General features: G+C 33.0%; 2 protein-coding genes, 1 long non-coding RNA gene and 1 other non-coding gene across 6 annotated transcripts; 2 read left to right on the top strand and 2 right to left on the bottom strand.

The window, feature by feature from the left end:
• On the bottom strand, positions 717-1,873 carry LOC109334783. Its single transcript, XR_002106143.1, has 2 exons — positions 1,769-1,873; positions 717-1,061 (listed from the first exon to the last, which is right to left on the bottom strand). It is a non-coding gene; the product is annotated as an uncharacterized LOC109334783 (long non-coding RNA).
• LOC109334782 (histone H4) lies at positions 1,576-4,545 on the top strand. The gene is made up of 2 exons (XM_019570724.1): positions 1,576-1,590; positions 4,048-4,545. The coding sequence occupies exon 2, from the start codon at positions 4,049-4,051 to the stop codon at positions 4,358-4,360; it is 312 nt and encodes a 103-aa protein (XP_019426269.1). The 5' UTR covers positions 1,576-1,590; position 4,048; the 3' UTR covers positions 4,361-4,545.
• TRNAV-AAC lies at positions 7,908-7,981 on the top strand. Its single transcript has one exon. It is a non-coding gene; the product is annotated as a tRNA-Val (tRNA).
• Positions 9,291-13,602, bottom strand: LOC109334505 (ADP-ribosylation factor GTPase-activating protein AGD7-like). 3 transcript variants are annotated; one of them, XM_019570321.1, is made up of 4 exons: positions 12,730-13,602; positions 12,559-12,636; positions 10,146-10,726; positions 9,291-9,621 (listed from the first exon to the last, which is right to left on the bottom strand). In XM_019570321.1, the coding sequence occupies exons 1-3, from the start codon at positions 13,519-13,521 to the stop codon at positions 10,151-10,153; spliced, it is 1,446 nt and encodes a 481-aa protein (XP_019425866.1). In that variant the 5' UTR covers positions 13,522-13,602; the 3' UTR covers positions 9,291-9,621; positions 10,146-10,150. The 3 variants fall into 3 exon arrangements, with proteins under 3 accessions (XP_019425866.1, XP_019425865.1, XP_019425867.1); XM_019570320.1 differs by having other exon boundaries at positions 9,291-9,661; positions 10,150-10,726; positions 12,730-13,601; XM_019570322.1 differs by lacking the exon at positions 9,291-9,621 and adding an exon at positions 9,718-9,824 and having other exon boundaries at positions 10,150-10,726.

Raw genomic sequence — 16,922 nt, 5'->3', positions numbered from 1 at the left:
GCATTACATGGTCGTACCTCCAACTTCTGGATGAGATGGCCATATACTTTTTCATTACAGTTGTATGAGATTATGCACCAAAAGCTTGGTGAGAGAAACAATACATATTTAAAGTGAAGTAAAAGAGCTACTTAGATGTCAGAATGCCTCAATTGCAGTAAACTTGAAAGAATTTTATTGTAAGATCAGCACCCTACGTTCACAATAAATCTAGCAGCATATAACATTAACTAATTCTATGTACATGGTATCTTACATAGAATCACCAAATTGGAAGAAATGGATCCAACTCCAACAACTGATTTTTGTAGCATCTGGAAAAAAATCCAATAGTTAGTGTAGCATCGACCAACTATTGACGAAAGAAATTACCTAATTCTTCAAGGCACCTTGAACATAATCCATGGCAAACATATCACATATGCTAAGCATGCAATCTAATAGGATGGTAATGACATTTATGTCATTTTTACATGAATGAATCACAATCCAGAGGATAGAGGTAACTTAAAAATAGACAGAAAGTCATCATAATCTATATTAGTACATATTGAAGGAAACATGGCTGGAATATACTGCTAGTGAATTAGGGGAATTTTTTTACTCTGCAGTTTGAAACTCCAAAGTAAATAGAGATAATACTATACTACTCATTGTATGATTGCACCAAAACTAATTATGGCTGCACATACATCTAGCAAAACCGTTTGACCATCCAATAACTTTTAAAAAATTCATTATTTTTCAATCAACGGTCCTAAACCATAACACAGCTTTTGGAAGGACATATATAAGTACGTGTTATGCACCTACAATGTTTATGAAAGTTTCACCGGTAAGCTATCGTTTCGTTCCAAAACCAAAGTTCTATGTTTCAACATGATTTCCATTTCCTAAAACAACTCAGTGTACACCATGAAAATTACATCTTCGACTTCAAAGCATTCCTAGTTTCCTTCATACTTTGGTTCAGCCACGATGAAGTGGTATGCTATCACCAGTACAAAGATGGAGATTCCGAGAAAATTGGCAAAGAAACCCAGATCTTGATCATCAATCATCTGCGACAAAATTAACACATGTCAGTGCCCTCATTTAGGATATAACATAATTTGATTTGTTATTCTTGACATATAGCATTTGATGCACAATTGATTATAACAAAATGAAATAATTAAGTTTTTATTTCTGGCACCACTCTTTTAGTATAACCAAAATATTCAATATTTTAACATCATAATTTGTTATGTTCTATTTTGGCTCCACATATTCCAAACACTACCTAACATCACATCGAAGGTTTTAAATTGCAGTTGCAATTAATTTTGTTTACCGCAATTGACAATTGCGTCAAGATGAAATCGGTACAATCATAATTGTTATCTCAATGTGGTCGAGGAGGCAATCAAAAGCTCAACATTGTGACCTAAATAGGATTGCAGATCCAGATTTAAAGCTTTGGTCACATATGAAACTTATACTAGTTTCCTTTGAATGTTGATTATTTTTTCCATTCCAATCTTCAATCCTTATAATTGAAAATAGGCCATTCACAAAACTAAATACTTGCTTCAATTTCATTTCAATTCCATTGCGAAGAGATCAAAGAATTTAAAAAAATGAAAGTAATATCAAACAAGGAACAGAAACAAAAACCCAGATCTGAAAATTGATAATAATGAAACAAAAAATGGGAGATTAATCAAAAACCGAGAATAATATTTCACAAAGGGATGAGAAAACGAAATCGAGAATGAGTTTGACTTACCTTCGTTTTTGTGCTTCTTCGGTCTTGCGCTTTATTTTTCTTGCCAAGTTTCAACGAAGTTACAAAACTGCGAGTAGATACAAATTACTACTAAAAAACACTTTATCAGTTAATTGTAAAAAAATGATTTTATTTAAAGCACAAAAAATAAATTTATTTTTATATATTAACTACGAAATAATCATACTTTAAATAAATATAGATCTCAAATTGGAGTCCATGCAACACTTTGGTTGGGAAAATAAAAGTTATCTTCACTATAATAAAATTAATTACAAGAAAAAAAGGACATGTCACATAAAAAATAAAAATAAAATGACTTATTGGTTGAAATAGGAATATGAGAATAAGGCATAAATAAAAGGGGAATGCTAGAATTTTTAATGGGGAGAGCAATAAACAATGGAGAAAGAAAGACAATGAAGCACATTGATATCATTTCATTATTACTTTCAATGGTTTAGGACTCATATGAAAAATATTACTTTAAGTCCCAACTAATTATTAAAAAGTAGTGGTTAAAACTAAAAAACCAATCAAAATTAAAGACCAAACCACTTTTTTTATGATGAACAAAAGTTTAATTAAGTTGGTTCTCAAGTCAAAATGGACCTATAATTTTATTGATATTGAATCACCCATTTTATCTAATTGTAATTAAAATGCTCATAATAAAGTTTGTTATCATGACAAAATTTCAAAGTAAATTCATAATTTAGTTATATAATTATAAATTATAATCTAACACTAATAAGATAATGGACTGTTAAATCATCTGTGATTTAAATATATAGAAGATACCCTCTCGCGACTAAGAGCACATAAGCAATTATGAGTTTCATGTTCAAAGCTAAAGTAACAATTGATCAGTTTCATCCTCTAGATCAACCTCCGATTAAAGATGAAGGAATGACTACAAAAGGCATGATGATATCTTTTTGTTATGTGTTGGCTTACTTTTCATAGTATCCTACCTACGAACTCTTTGCGTTAAGATAATAAGATGTCTTTTGATCCCCTACTTGTGGTCAATATAATATAATAGCAATGTTGAAGACACATTCCACATGTTCAAAGAATGTAGAAATGTCACTTTACTTTGGAGGCGTTTGGATTTCCATTATCATTCATTTTGGGTGAATCAGTCTTTCTCAAGTTGGTTGATGGAGGCTTACAAGTTTATGTGTGAGAGATTATTTATGGCTAGCATATGGCGGATCTGGATATGGAGAAACAACACAATACTTTCTCCTACTTGTGATATTAGCTATGTGTTATATAGTGTTAATCGTGAACTCAAGGATTGGCTTTACATGATTAGAAATTCTTCCTTGGATGAGGGGAACTCTTGAGTTCAGTGGTGTCGTTTTGTGGTTGGTCATGTGAAGTTCAATGTCGACAGGAGTTACAAATTTGGTACTTAGTCTATTAGTGGTGGTATGATTCGTAATTGTAATATCGAGTTTCTCATACTTCTTTTGGGAGGAGCACACCCATCTTGGGAGAATTTAGAGCTATATATGATAGATTGTCATTGGCTTGGAACAAAGATCTTTAACATGTTATTCTAGAAAGTGAATGTATTGAAGCTGTGCAAATTATGACATAAGGTATTGATATTCGGGTGGAACACCTTTCGTTGGTTGTCAATAACATCTATGCTTGGACATCTAGAAGATAAATGTTGAGTTTCAATTTATTAAGAAAGAAGTAAACATGACAGTTGACTTTTTAGAGAAACATAACTCACATTCATCTAAGGAGCTCACTATATGAGACATAGCATCATTCGTGATACCATTTATTTGAATAATTGTCTTCATTTTATTTGTTATTTTCTGATGTTGCAAAAATATACACTAATTTTTGAACCAAACCTTAATTTTTCACGGGAGACGAAACCATAGCCTGTTGAGTATTGATGAACTCCAATACCAGCCTTATTTTCTTTTGTCGAAAAAATACCAGCCCAGAAATAAACAGCCCAATAACCAAAACACTGCCACGTCAGCGATCCGCAACCGACACACCCTTCGATCATTAAATCCACCGCACAAGATCAACGGCTCCGTATGCATCACACCACATGACACGGATTACCATCTTCAGCCATAGATATGTCTCAAATCAACAGCCAATATCACTCTAGATTAAAACACAAAACAAAAAAACTTTCCACCCCTTATATAAACCAAAAAACTCTCCTCATTCATCGCAACAAACACAAAAAAAAACCCAAAACAAAAATAACCACTTTTCAATTTTCTCCAATCTTCAACAATGTCAGGTCGTGGGAAAGGAGGTAAGGGTTTGGGAAAAGGTGGAGCAAAGAGACACAGAAAAGTTCTTCGTGACAACATTCAAGGAATTACCAAACCTGCCATTCGTCGTTTAGCTCGAAGAGGCGGTGTGAAGAGAATTTCTGGCCTCATCTATGAGGAGACACGTGGCGTTTTGAAGATCTTTCTCGAGAACGTGATTCGTGATGCGGTTACTTACACTGAGCATGCTAGAAGGAAAACGGTTACTGCTATGGATGTTGTGTATGCGCTTAAGAGGCAGGGAAGGACTCTGTATGGATTCGGTGGTTGATTTTGATTTGGTGTGGTTAGGTTTGGAAATTAGGGTTTTAGTTGTTGTGTGATGTGGTGTGTTTTGTTGTAAATTTTTCGTTGTTTATGGTGTTGTTGTGTTAGATCTTAGATCTCTGGTTTAAGTATTGTTGTTTTAGATCTGTTTTAATTGAAATGAAATTGGGACTTTTGGTTCTGTTTTCTGAACTTTGTTCTATGTTAACTTTATCTTATATTGTCTATTTTCTGTTTATTTCTGTCTGGGGCATGATTCTGATTCTGGGTTGGGGACTAGCCATTAACATTTGTTGTAAGAATTCGATTGTAACATAATCTTGTATTTGCATCTGATAATGGATTTTAGCATCAACATTAATAATGCAAGCCATTTGTTTATTTGAGACTTGAAATTATGTTTTTCTAGGTTAATTAATGCGTCAACAATTTATCTGTAACTGAACCATGGCTTCTGATTATGTTTAATGAGCTGAATATATTGGTAATGAGTACAGTTTTAAGCTCACACTTTTTTGTTGCATTAAATGTTTCATTGGATTGAGTTATATCAGAAAGAAAACTAAATCATAATGGAAAGGTTTGTTTCTTTGAATGCATCAAAGGTATCTAATACATAATGTTGAGATGCTGATTTGGCGGAGGTTTTATTGCAAGTCAGCATGAAGATCGTGAGTTAGAACATAATTCTTTTTTAAAAGCTTAAAGCTTCATCTAACATGTGTTGTTGAATAGTGCCATAATGTAGTGAAGCCCATAGAAGTAAATATTAATGTTCATGGCTATACCATAGTACCAATTCAGGGTTTTAACATTCTTTATCTTGAATTTCTATCACCCATTATGACTAAACTGCATGGTATGAGAGGGATACACATGAATAATCATTCTCTTGATAAGGTTTTGAACATGAAGAACGAACATATTACAATATGGATAACATATTGACAAGCCTTCTAGGACAGCCACTTGGTTTTTACCATCCATGTTATTGTCAACTTTAGTACTAGCTGATGGATGCACAGAGGACTAGAGTTAACTGAACACTTTCATAACAACAATTAACTTTTTTAAAATTGATGGGTAATTTTGTTCTTCTGCATAATGAACAAGATTTCACCAATAAACTATTTCCAATACCATAAATCACATACAAACAACATTTTCAACTATGCCAAGATATAGACATAGGCATATCCAGCATAAAACAATGTTAGGATCCTCTCAAATATTGGAAAAACAAAAGACAAGTACAATAGAAAAAGATTGTGACACTTTTACCTAGTATAATAATATCACACTCTTTTCTTTCAATATGTGAAAATAATAACTTCCCATTCTTTTCCTGAAATTAGTATGTGTATGAGAAGAAATGGAGATTACCATGACAAAATATTCAGTTTCCAAGGGATGATATATGTATTTAGCATAAAGCGAAAGATAGAATTTTGGTATCTCAACAATTTGATATCTCATATTAATCACCTTTTCGTAAGGTGTTTTTTATAGTTCTGTAATCCTACAATTTTAACAACTACAGTCTCACTTAAACTGTAACCAACTATTTGGTAAGTGGAAACAATTGGAACCTGCTCTTTGGTAGGAAGAAATGTTAACTTGAACCTTCTAATCAAATATCACATTCACGTATGCAGCTTGTCATATTAGAATAATTAGATACGATTTCGAATAACAAATGAATATATAGATATCTGCTGAAGTAGCTCTCCTTGTAAGTTGTGATGCCTAACGAGGATCCTCTCTATTAATGGAGAGATAAGCGATTGTTTTTACTCATATTTTCAATGGTAAAAATGTGACTTATAGTAAATAAAAGGATAAAAATGTCATTACATGAGCCTTTTGTGTGTTATTGTATGATACTTACCTCTCCATTAATGGAGAAGATTCTTACTCCTTTTTTAGAGTTTCATTAGATAAAAATATAGAATAACTTCACTCAGGCATTTGAGGATAATGACAGAAAAGGGAGTTGTGGAGATGGTCAAAGAGGGTAATGATATTTGATGCTCTGAATACTAAAGTGAATCCTAAGAGTGTGTATAATAAGGGAAAATTAGAGCATTACAACTAATGAGATGTCATTAATGATTTTTTACATTCTTCTTTTTCTTAATTTGTTATTTTAGTTGTCTGGAATTTCAGAACCAATTGAAGTAGCAAGCTGATAAATAAAATAGAAAAAAAAGTAAAAATGATACCGAGAACTCTTCAAATTGAGAAGGCAGGATTCCCAATACTAACATGAGCAATGGAGTGTGTGACATGGGAAGAGAGTTGAAATTTCGTCACCACTTTGTTCCAACTTCCAAATGCACTGGGATCAGACCACTTAGAACACACAAAAGGTGTTTGATGGTCTATTTACATATTTGACTGTCCATAAGTCATTTTAAAAAAATTAAAAATAGTGATCAAGAGCCAGTTATATGCACTCTTTTGGGTCCTAATACCTCTTCAAAATTTGATAAAAATTAGACTCATGTTAGTGGTGGAAATGGGGCCAGGTAGTAGGAGAATTAGTAGTAACATATGTCAGTTTTTTATAGCATGAGGATTACTAGGAGAATATACAATTACTCATGTTTAATAAGTGTGATATATTTTATTAACAGGTTGTATCTTTTAACAGGTTTTCCTTCAAGGCTTAACCTCATATGTTTTAAGTTTTGTTTGACCAGGCCAAAAATCTAACATGTAATAAGTCCTTTAACTAGGGTGGTGCCGGACCTACGTATAAATTAGTCTTCAAATTGGTGGGTGAGCAATATATATGTCAAACAAGTATTGGTGGCAATGCTTTGCAAGGGTTGAGGGATAAAATTTGAGAATGACTCTTTTAATTATTATAGTTGAGGAGTAGGGATCTCCATTATAGCCCGAGAAATACTATTTTTATGTTAGTTTTAAGAATAAAAGTGTTATTGCAAAAATAAATAGAAAGATGTAATTTTTATTTTATTTTATTTTTTGTTTTGTTTTACACAACATTTTCTCGAGTCTAACTCATTGTTAAAATAATGATTAGCCTTTTAGATAATTATAAAACAAATTAGTAGACCAAGTATCTACCATTTTTATTTAAGGATAAGAAAACTCTAAATCCTACAACATATTAATTATCTTAAGCTTTGTATATTTAAAAAAAGAGTAAATACATATTGTAGTCCTTTATATTTTTCGTACTTACCAGTTTAGTTCTTCAAAAAAGAAAAGACCTAAAATGGTCCACACAAATTTCAAAAGTGAGTCAAATTACTCATTTTAGCATATTTTACAACACTTGGTAGAGACTAAAGTTGATTTTAAAAAAGAATAAATTGACCCACATTTGAAATTTTTGGGGACCATTTTAGGTCTTTTCTTTTTTGAATGACGAATTTGGTAAATTCGAAAAATATGAGGGACTAAAATGAATATTTACTTAAAAAAAAAAAAAGTTAAATCCTTCTGTTTGTTATCATTATTTTCTTGATTCTCTTAGGAGTGTGTAATTACATAAACTTTAATATGTCATAATTTCATCAAATGGTTTCGTGGTGTAGTTGGTTATCACGTCAGTTTAACACACTGAAGGTCTCCGGTTCGAACCCGGGCGAAGCCAAATTCTATGCTTTTTACTTTTTTCTTCGTATTTACTTACTTCTATGGTTTATTAAGGCCTGTTCTGTACTTTTGAGGGCCTCAACTTTTGTATCACGTGTTGGATTTTCATTATAATATCGGGCTTTGATATTTATGCATATGAAACTTTACATACCACTTTGTGAATTATTATTAAGACATAATGAATAATGAAAAAAATTATAGCTCATTTAGTTTACTTAATCATTATATAATATAGAGAAACTATTGCTGGGAAGGATAAGTACAAGTCAACAAGTTTATAGGAGATTGTCCTCCAAGATGGAGGGATAAATTGATTTCAAAAAAATATAGCATGTAATTCTTAATAGTTATTAATATTGTCATCGTTCAGCTTAATTTATTTAATCGTATGATATATAATACTGAGAAATAATTGGAGATGATGACTAAAAGTATACTGGAGATTAGTCTTCTAATATGGAGAGAAAAATTGGTTTAAGAAAAATATATCCTATAATAGGATATGATTAGATGATAGTGTTAAACTAATCTAAGTTGACAAAGGCTCCAATTTAAGCTCAAAGTATAAACCAGCCCTAAGAGAAATTAGAAGATGGAATGTTATTATAGATCTTGGATCTGTCCCACCTTGTTTTGAATCCTCATATTTATAACTTTGTTCTCATAGGGACTAAGATTCTAAGAATTTAAGATCATGCATTGCGATTCTAAGTTGATTACACTTTATATATGAATTGAAAGTTGGCAAATCAATCCTATCCCCCAATTGTATATATTGATATGCTCATCCTTGAAAAATAATATTCTGGCACTGTTTTTTTTCGTTATGTTCATTATGATGAATGTTTTATCCTCATATGCAACCTAGTTTTAAGTTTCAACGATTCAACTTTGATCGATAGTGTTTCCTTTTAAATTTTAATTCATCAGCAGAACATGTATTTGTGCAATTTCCTTTTACAGGTTTGAAATGTATTTCTTTAATTTAGCGTATCAATATCGTTCAGTCACTCTAATTTATGAAAGAATGACCATGCAACGATTTTGCCTTTAATGTTTTTACCACAACATATATAGGAACTCTGTACTTCTGTGAGGTGGACGAAAATTCAATAAAATTGTTCACCAGATAAACCAATGAAGTGTGTGAGAAAAATAATTATAATAACGATATTCTCCATAGATGGCAAAAATTGAATCTTGATCTCCACAATAGGTTTTTTTTACACAAACAATAATGATAAATTATGAGAAAATAACGATGCAAGAACCACATGCTCAATCCGAAGCAAGTAAAACTAGGCATATTAAGGAGCTACAAATTTAAAACAATAATGAAATTTTCATGTCATGATAATGTTTAACCACACGTCCAGGTATAGTTCTCTTAAATTTGGGCAATTAGCCCTTTCTTTGAATACTTGTACATGTAAAAGTAAAAGTACATTTGCATCAAAATACAGAAGTTCCCAAAATATATTAAAAGGAAAATAAGTTACAGAAGGGACTTGCTGACAGGATACTAACCTCAATAAAATCATTTTCCTGTCTGGTTTTTAACAGTGACCAACAAACTTATAGTTGACAATCCTGTCACATCCATCATGTTCAGTCAGAAAGTTACCATATTTTTGTCCTTTGACAAAATTTAGAAACTGATAACAATATAGTCAACCTGGTCCAAGAATAACAAGTAACAGTTTAGTTCAAAGAAATGTAGTTGAACTATAACTCTAGAACAAGATAGTTACAAAACACAAAAACAAGAGCACATGATAAAACCCAAAATGATGATTCCCAATCTCAAGGTGCTAACTCTTTTCGTGCATTTTATCCTCCTTCACATCCCCACACATCAGAAGTTCAATAAGTTCTGTAGTCATGCAGCTTAAAATGAAAATTCATCAATGCATGGCATGTGAGAGGAGATTGTGCTGAATCTGAGACATTTAGTAAAAAGTTTAGTGTGGCCTAATTGTTAATTTGTTATCTAATGGCCCACAAATCAGATTATGTGTTCGACAATAATTCAGCCACGTAAAAAAACAATTCCAAATGTAAACCATTCAAATAAAATGTGAAAAATTTCATTAGTTCCATTTCCTTTATATACGTTCAGATTTGATCCCAAAGTCTCCGTAGAGAATTGCATAATTTACAAACCTTAATGAAATCCTCCTCCAGTCCAAGCGGAATCTGACTTCCCATTATGACCGACAGTTTTATTATTAGATGCATTCCGGCTATCAAATCCATCATCCCAGCCAGCCCAAGCATCACTAGTATGGGAAGCTGGTCCTTTAGCTGGTTCTTTCTTCACAGTATATTCATTGTCCCAATCATCCCAAGAGCTTGAATTGCGAGTATTAGATGACTGAGGACTTGATCCTTTCGCTAGTTCTTCCTTCCTAGAATCTTTAAGGCCCCAATCATCTGAAGAGTTTGAGTGATAAGTATTAGTTTGTCCAACAGATGAAGGTTGTCCTCCTCTGGAAGAAGAATTCCAGCCACTATTCTCTTGATTGTACTCCTGATGCAAACCATTTCTATTATTTTCATTTCCTTGCCAGTTATCAGAGTTCCAACTTGGGTTGTCTCTAGTGAACTCTCCAACCTTCTGTGAAGCCATAGCCATTACTCCTTTCATTATACCCCACGTCCTTTGTCCAATCTCTGATGTCTTCTGCGTAACAACAGTGACAGTTTCATTCACTTTATGATCATAACCACCTTCCTTTACCTGAACCAAAAACGATATTTAATTAGGTGAAGAATAACTTCAAACTGCCAACCAAAAAACTGCTTGGAGAAGTATGATAAACAATATAACACTGGGCTTTTCCACCTTTATATGAAAGGGAAAAAACCATCAGTTTCACCTCGTAGGAAATTAATAATCATTAATAATTAACGTGAGTTGTGAAAGCCCTATAAAATAAGATTTGAGGAAGCTCCAAGGCAAAGCAGAAAGAGTCTCTACCATTTCCAACAATGCACATCTAGTAAGCATTTAGCAACTGTGGCAAAGCAGAAAGAGTCTCTACCGTTTCCAACAATGCACATCTAGTAAGCATTTAGCAACTGTGGCGCCCAATCCAAATCAATTTAAGTGTAACCTACTCCACATATGATCCTTAAAAAGTACATTTCTAATCGCCTTAAACACAAAATTCCAATACCTTCCAACAAATTCAGTTATCAGAATCCACCTTCACACACACATTCATCACCAGGTCAAGCAAGGCATTAGAGGTTTTCATAAGGCACCGCTGATGCAGGTTTAAAGAGAAAAGCAGCAGCAATACAGAGAGAGACAGTCCAACTTTATTCTAACCATTACAGTTTTCTCGCTTTTAAAGTCTAAACTATGTGCAAACTGACCCTAAACTGAAACACATAAAATAATAATAATAATAATAATAATAATAATACTATGAAGAAAAGGCATAAAAAGTAGGAGTCAGATGTGTTGGAAATTTGCAGCTAATTTGTAATGACAATTTTCTCCTGTTATTAGTTATACTTAAAGTAGAACATTGGCACATGGTAGAGCGTGAGAAATATAAAAAAGATGCATCTGATTTTCATGCACAAGTGGTTCCACACTTAAGAAGGAACATGAAACCAGTAATATCATGTCATGTTACAACTGGCTGAGCTGAGTCTTGTGTTCCTGCTTTCAGAAGCAACAGGTCCTTTTACTTAGTACTTACAGTTACAAGACTCCAAGCATAATATAAATTCCATATTTGCACTTATATGACTTAAGGACGTAAAGTCTTCTTTCATATTACAAATATGCTACCAAAAAAGAGACAATGATTTTCCCCCATGATAAGAACCACAAAGAAAGAATTTAATTACCATTTACCAATATACTAGTTTGCTAAATACCTAGGAAAAAGAGTCCGGAAATTGTTTTATGATATAAACAAATCACTATATACTTAATTCCCAATCGTTCTCCATCCTCAATCCACAGAAACAAAGACTGCTCAAGTACGTCATAGAAATTACATCTCAATTTTCATTTTTCAACAATAGTTTATTCTACACTCCTGACACATACACACACCAAGATAGCATTTTCAATTCCAGAAAAACCACAGAGTATCCATCCCGTTTCATCTCATGTATTTATTTACATATTATTTTATTTTGTTTTATATGGCTAACAGAAAAAATATATCATAGTTTGAGATACACTATGTCAAACTACAGAAGAAGCAACACATCCAAAAGAAACATGAATTTCGTTCAAATCAATGACAAACCAAAAAAAACAGTTAGACACACAAAACATACATTACTTAGTGTTTTGCGCTCGAACAGAAATGAATAGAACAAAATGTCATATATGTTCTCCTTACTCTTCAGAACCACCCTCATACTTAAAACCACTGTCATGTCCTATTCTATTTATAAAATAGGACCAAACATATAGCCCAAAACATGCTCCATTCCATCTCACTCTAATGTGTTTACCAAAAGCTACTTTAAGTTTTTACAACACATGATAGTTACTTAGATAAACAATCAAATCATCAGTACAATTGGTGCAAATGATAATACCTTAGCAGTGATCTCTTTGGTGCCAGCCTGAACAACACTAGCAGCAGATTGAGCAACCAATGATAATTTACCAATCCCCTGATCACAAAAAAACACAACACACATAACACATCACAATTAAACCAAAAAACAAACCAAAAAAAACTCAAATTCAATTCATCAATATAACACCTGAGAAACAACAGAATAATAATCATTCTGCTGATTACTACTCCTCTGCGAAGGTGCTGGACTCGATCCAAACCCAACATACTTCCCACCCTGAGACGGCGGAAGACCCTCAGGCCGCGACTCATTCTGCACCATCTTCTGAGCAAAGAAACTCTCCTTATTAGCAGCAGAAGCCTCCAATTGCGACCGAGTATAAATATCCTGGGACGACTTCGATCGCGCTGGTGCTCCACCACCACCAATCCCTCCTCTAACATCAACACTACTCTGATTTCTCCTAATATCATTATTCCTCGACCCATGACCATCATCATCCCAATTATCCCAACCAGAACCACCTCCTCCTCCAGAAGAAACTCTGGCTCCTCCCAACGGCGGTTTCCCCTTACCGTTATGCAGATTCTCCTTCACCACCGGGGGATCGCGCCAAGGACGGCCATCAGCGATGGCCTGAACCTTGTCACGATAAACCGTGGCAGCGTTGGTATTGTATTTGGTAACAATATCAGTTTCTTTAGGAATACCGTAATTGGCGAGAAACGCATTGAGATTATCGTTTCCGCCACCGGCTTCCATTTTCTTGATCTGAATATCGGACCATGAATCCATAGTAACGGATCTAACGAAGGAGATATGAACGCCGAGGCCACGGTGCTTACCGGAACATTCTAGACACATGAAGATGCCGTAGGAGACTGAGGCCCATTGAGGATTCTTTTGGGAACAGTCAACACATATCTTGTTGCCGGATTGAGATTGAAGGTCCCGGAGCCGCCGTGATGAGGCGGCCATTTGGATCGGAGACGGTGGTGGAATGGGAGAAGGGGAAGTGTTATTATTGAGAGAAGAATTAGGTTTGGGATTGGGAATGAGGTTATGAATCACCGACACTTCAAAATTGGTGTTATTGGATGCTGACTAGGCGTCATTATCAACAATATTATGTACCAAAAGGTGTGCCAACTAATAATGATTCGTATCGGTTATTATTATTTTAAGGAAATAATTGATGTATTTAGGTTTTATAATGTCAACATTATTATTTTTTATAAATATATGTATCATGAAAGTTTAATATATTATCATTGTATAATTTATTTTTATACTGTTAGACATAAATATTACTACCAATATAAAATAAATGAGTTTGAGTTTAATATGTTATCATTGTATAATCTATTTTTATACAGTTAGACATAGATATTACTACCAATATAAAATAAATGATATATAATGTTTTATTGCAATACATAGATACTAAAAAAATCCTTTTTATTTAATCAATATATTATTTGTCACATGTGTGTATTATTTTCATTACGTGTCAATATAAATATTCTTAAACAATTGATACATAAACTTTTTTTTGGTATTACTAAAAAAAAATATAAATTATTAATTATGTTAATAAATCAAATAGATTGTACCACCAAATACAATGATGGATATTCACTGGAAAATAAGGTACAAATAAATTTAGTTGAAACTTATGGTAAAAAATCATGGAATAACATAAAATACAAAAAAGTATGCATTTAATGATATAATAACATATTGATATAAAATAAAAATAACTAATAATAAAATATATAAGAGAAAGATTGTATGTTTATTTAAAGTGTTGTATCTTTTGAAAATTTAGTTTATCAATGATTTAAAATTACAACTAAATTGAATCAAAATCTAAGATTTAAATCATCTGATAGCAATTGAATAAAACATATACATAATTATATCGGAGTTTGAAATTATCAAATTAACCCATTAATACAAAATAACATAAATTAATAAAAATAGGTAGAAGAAATAATATACAATCATTAAAATATTGTTTATCATTCTCTTAAATATGTATACTAATACATAATCCAATCAAAACTATGGATAAACAAGATTGTGTGGGCACAAGTAGTACTTGTGAATATACCCATACTTTTTTGCATAAACTTGTGCAAGGTAATGAATATTTGCGAATAACAAATGAATTTTTAAGTATATTTTATAATAATTAATATAAAAACAATTATTACATTATTAAAAAGATATACATATTATAAATTTATGATTATATTCAAATCACTAAAATTTATTATAAAATAAAAATAAATTAGATAATATATACTCTTAAAATAATAATATAATATTTAATTAAATAATTATAAATATGTCTATAAGGTGAGTATCATCAATCGTTATCATCCATAAGTTATTATTACGGGTGTGATTATGTTACCCATTACTCGATTATATTTGTCATTCCTCATCATAAGTAAATTTTTCAATAAAATAATCATATTATATTGTTTATGTTTGTCTTCTTTAGTTTTTGCAAAAGTTTCATATAATTCATAAGTAAATTGTTGTATAGTTATTCAAACGTAAATATTTAATGACACAAACAATAAAATATTTATCCTTGGGAGGGGAACTTGGGCAACCTATCTGACCCATCCACCTTGAAGAATTCGACTTTCCAAGCCTTGTAGGACCCTTCGAAGTAGGTAAAAATGGACCATCCATTGTTTGACTTGATGCAACTCTACCTTTGCTGACCAACCCTCTCTTCGTCCTTGTTAGTGTTATGGAAGAAGAGTTAGAAAAGGAGCTTTACCTTGAAAGGCAGTGATTGGACTTGTCAGAATAACTTGAGACATCCAGATAAACCCCAAAGTGTTGGGATGTTGTTGCAATCGCCATGTGAAGATGGGGTAAGACACTTATTTGATAGTAGTAAAGAGGGGGTTGAAACATATCTTGCAAAAATATATTTCGTACATAAACAATAATCACTAGTCATCTTTGAAACTCAAATCCAAACATACACGGTCGTTCTTACCCAACGCTGACATATAGTAATCATCCAATTCCACCATTGTATTTGTCAACATCACACATAGGCGGCTCCCAACAAGGTAAGAGTTGCATGTCCTTTAGACTCCCCGATCTGCCAAGTGGCAATGTGGCATACTTCCCATTCTTCCCCATCTTAAGGGGGGAAAGTGAACATGTTTGCTCGCAATTCAAAGTTATGAGCCATTTGAAACGTGTCACGAGGAGAATAGTCATCAACGAGTTAGAAGACATCAATGATGCAGCAGTGGAGAATTGGAGATCCACTAAGAACATGGTCATTTCAACGGGTAAGGGAATCAAACACCTCACTAGCCCGACATGGCTGCTTTGGAAAAGAGTCATGCAGAGTTCATGTGAATACCTAGGCGTCTCCAAACCAACTATGTGTCGAACATTCCAACAACAATAATGGTGACCACCCGTGTGGTGTGCACTAACCAAATTCGCATATATGAAAATATATCACTTAATCAAGTCAAAACAATAAAATATTTCGTAAGATTTCCTACCCAAAACACCCAATGAGAACCCGACACTCATGAAATGCTTGTTAGTGCTTCCTCAAGGAAACCAAGCCATTTCAACGACCTACTCATATAAAAAGCGATAGCCCAAAACAAAGGACTTGAATCTAATCCCACATTTGTGTACAATCATGTCGATCCAGAATATCTTCAAGTCTCATACCACACTTGATAACGACTTGAAGAAGTTGTGCTTGCTGCCTGGGTTAAGGGAAAGCATACTATTTCTTGTTTTCTTGCACATGTCCGTGATGATGCTCTTAAATTGAATAAAGATTCATTTGGCAATATTTTCCAAAGGAAGAATAATATTGAAGCTCGTCTGTGTGGAATGGAGAGGTGACTGGATATTATGGAAACCAACCAATTGATCAAGCTTGAAACAAAACTTCATGGTTTGTATGATCAAGTGCTAAAAGAAGAGGAATTACTTTGGTACCAAAAGTGTAGAGAAAATTGGGTTCACTTTGGGGATAGGAACACACAAAAATTTCATACCCAGACAATTGTTAGAAGGAGGAGAAATATAATTAAAGGCCTATACCTTGCCACTGGTAATTGGTGCACTGACCAAGATGTCCTTCGGGTGAAGGCTCTAAATTACTTCAAAAATATTTTATGCAGTCAAGTTCTTTCAGCTGGGCCAAGTATTGACATAGACAATATGCCTTGTTTGGGTGATAACGGTAAACAAGAGTTGGCTCTTGTGACTAAGGAGGAGGTAAGGGCTACTGTTTTCAGTATGAAGTCCTTTAAGGCCCCTCGACCTGATGGATTTCAACCTTTCTTCTATAAAAAATACTAGAATATTGTTGG

The sequence above is a fragment of the Lupinus angustifolius genome, chromosome LG19 (assembly GCF_001865875.1).
Source record: "Lupinus angustifolius cultivar Tanjil chromosome LG19, LupAngTanjil_v1.0, whole genome shotgun sequence".
Lineage (NCBI taxonomy): Eukaryota > Viridiplantae > Streptophyta > Magnoliopsida > Fabales > Fabaceae > Lupinus > Lupinus angustifolius.
This window is presented reverse-complemented; position numbering and strand designations above follow the sequence as displayed.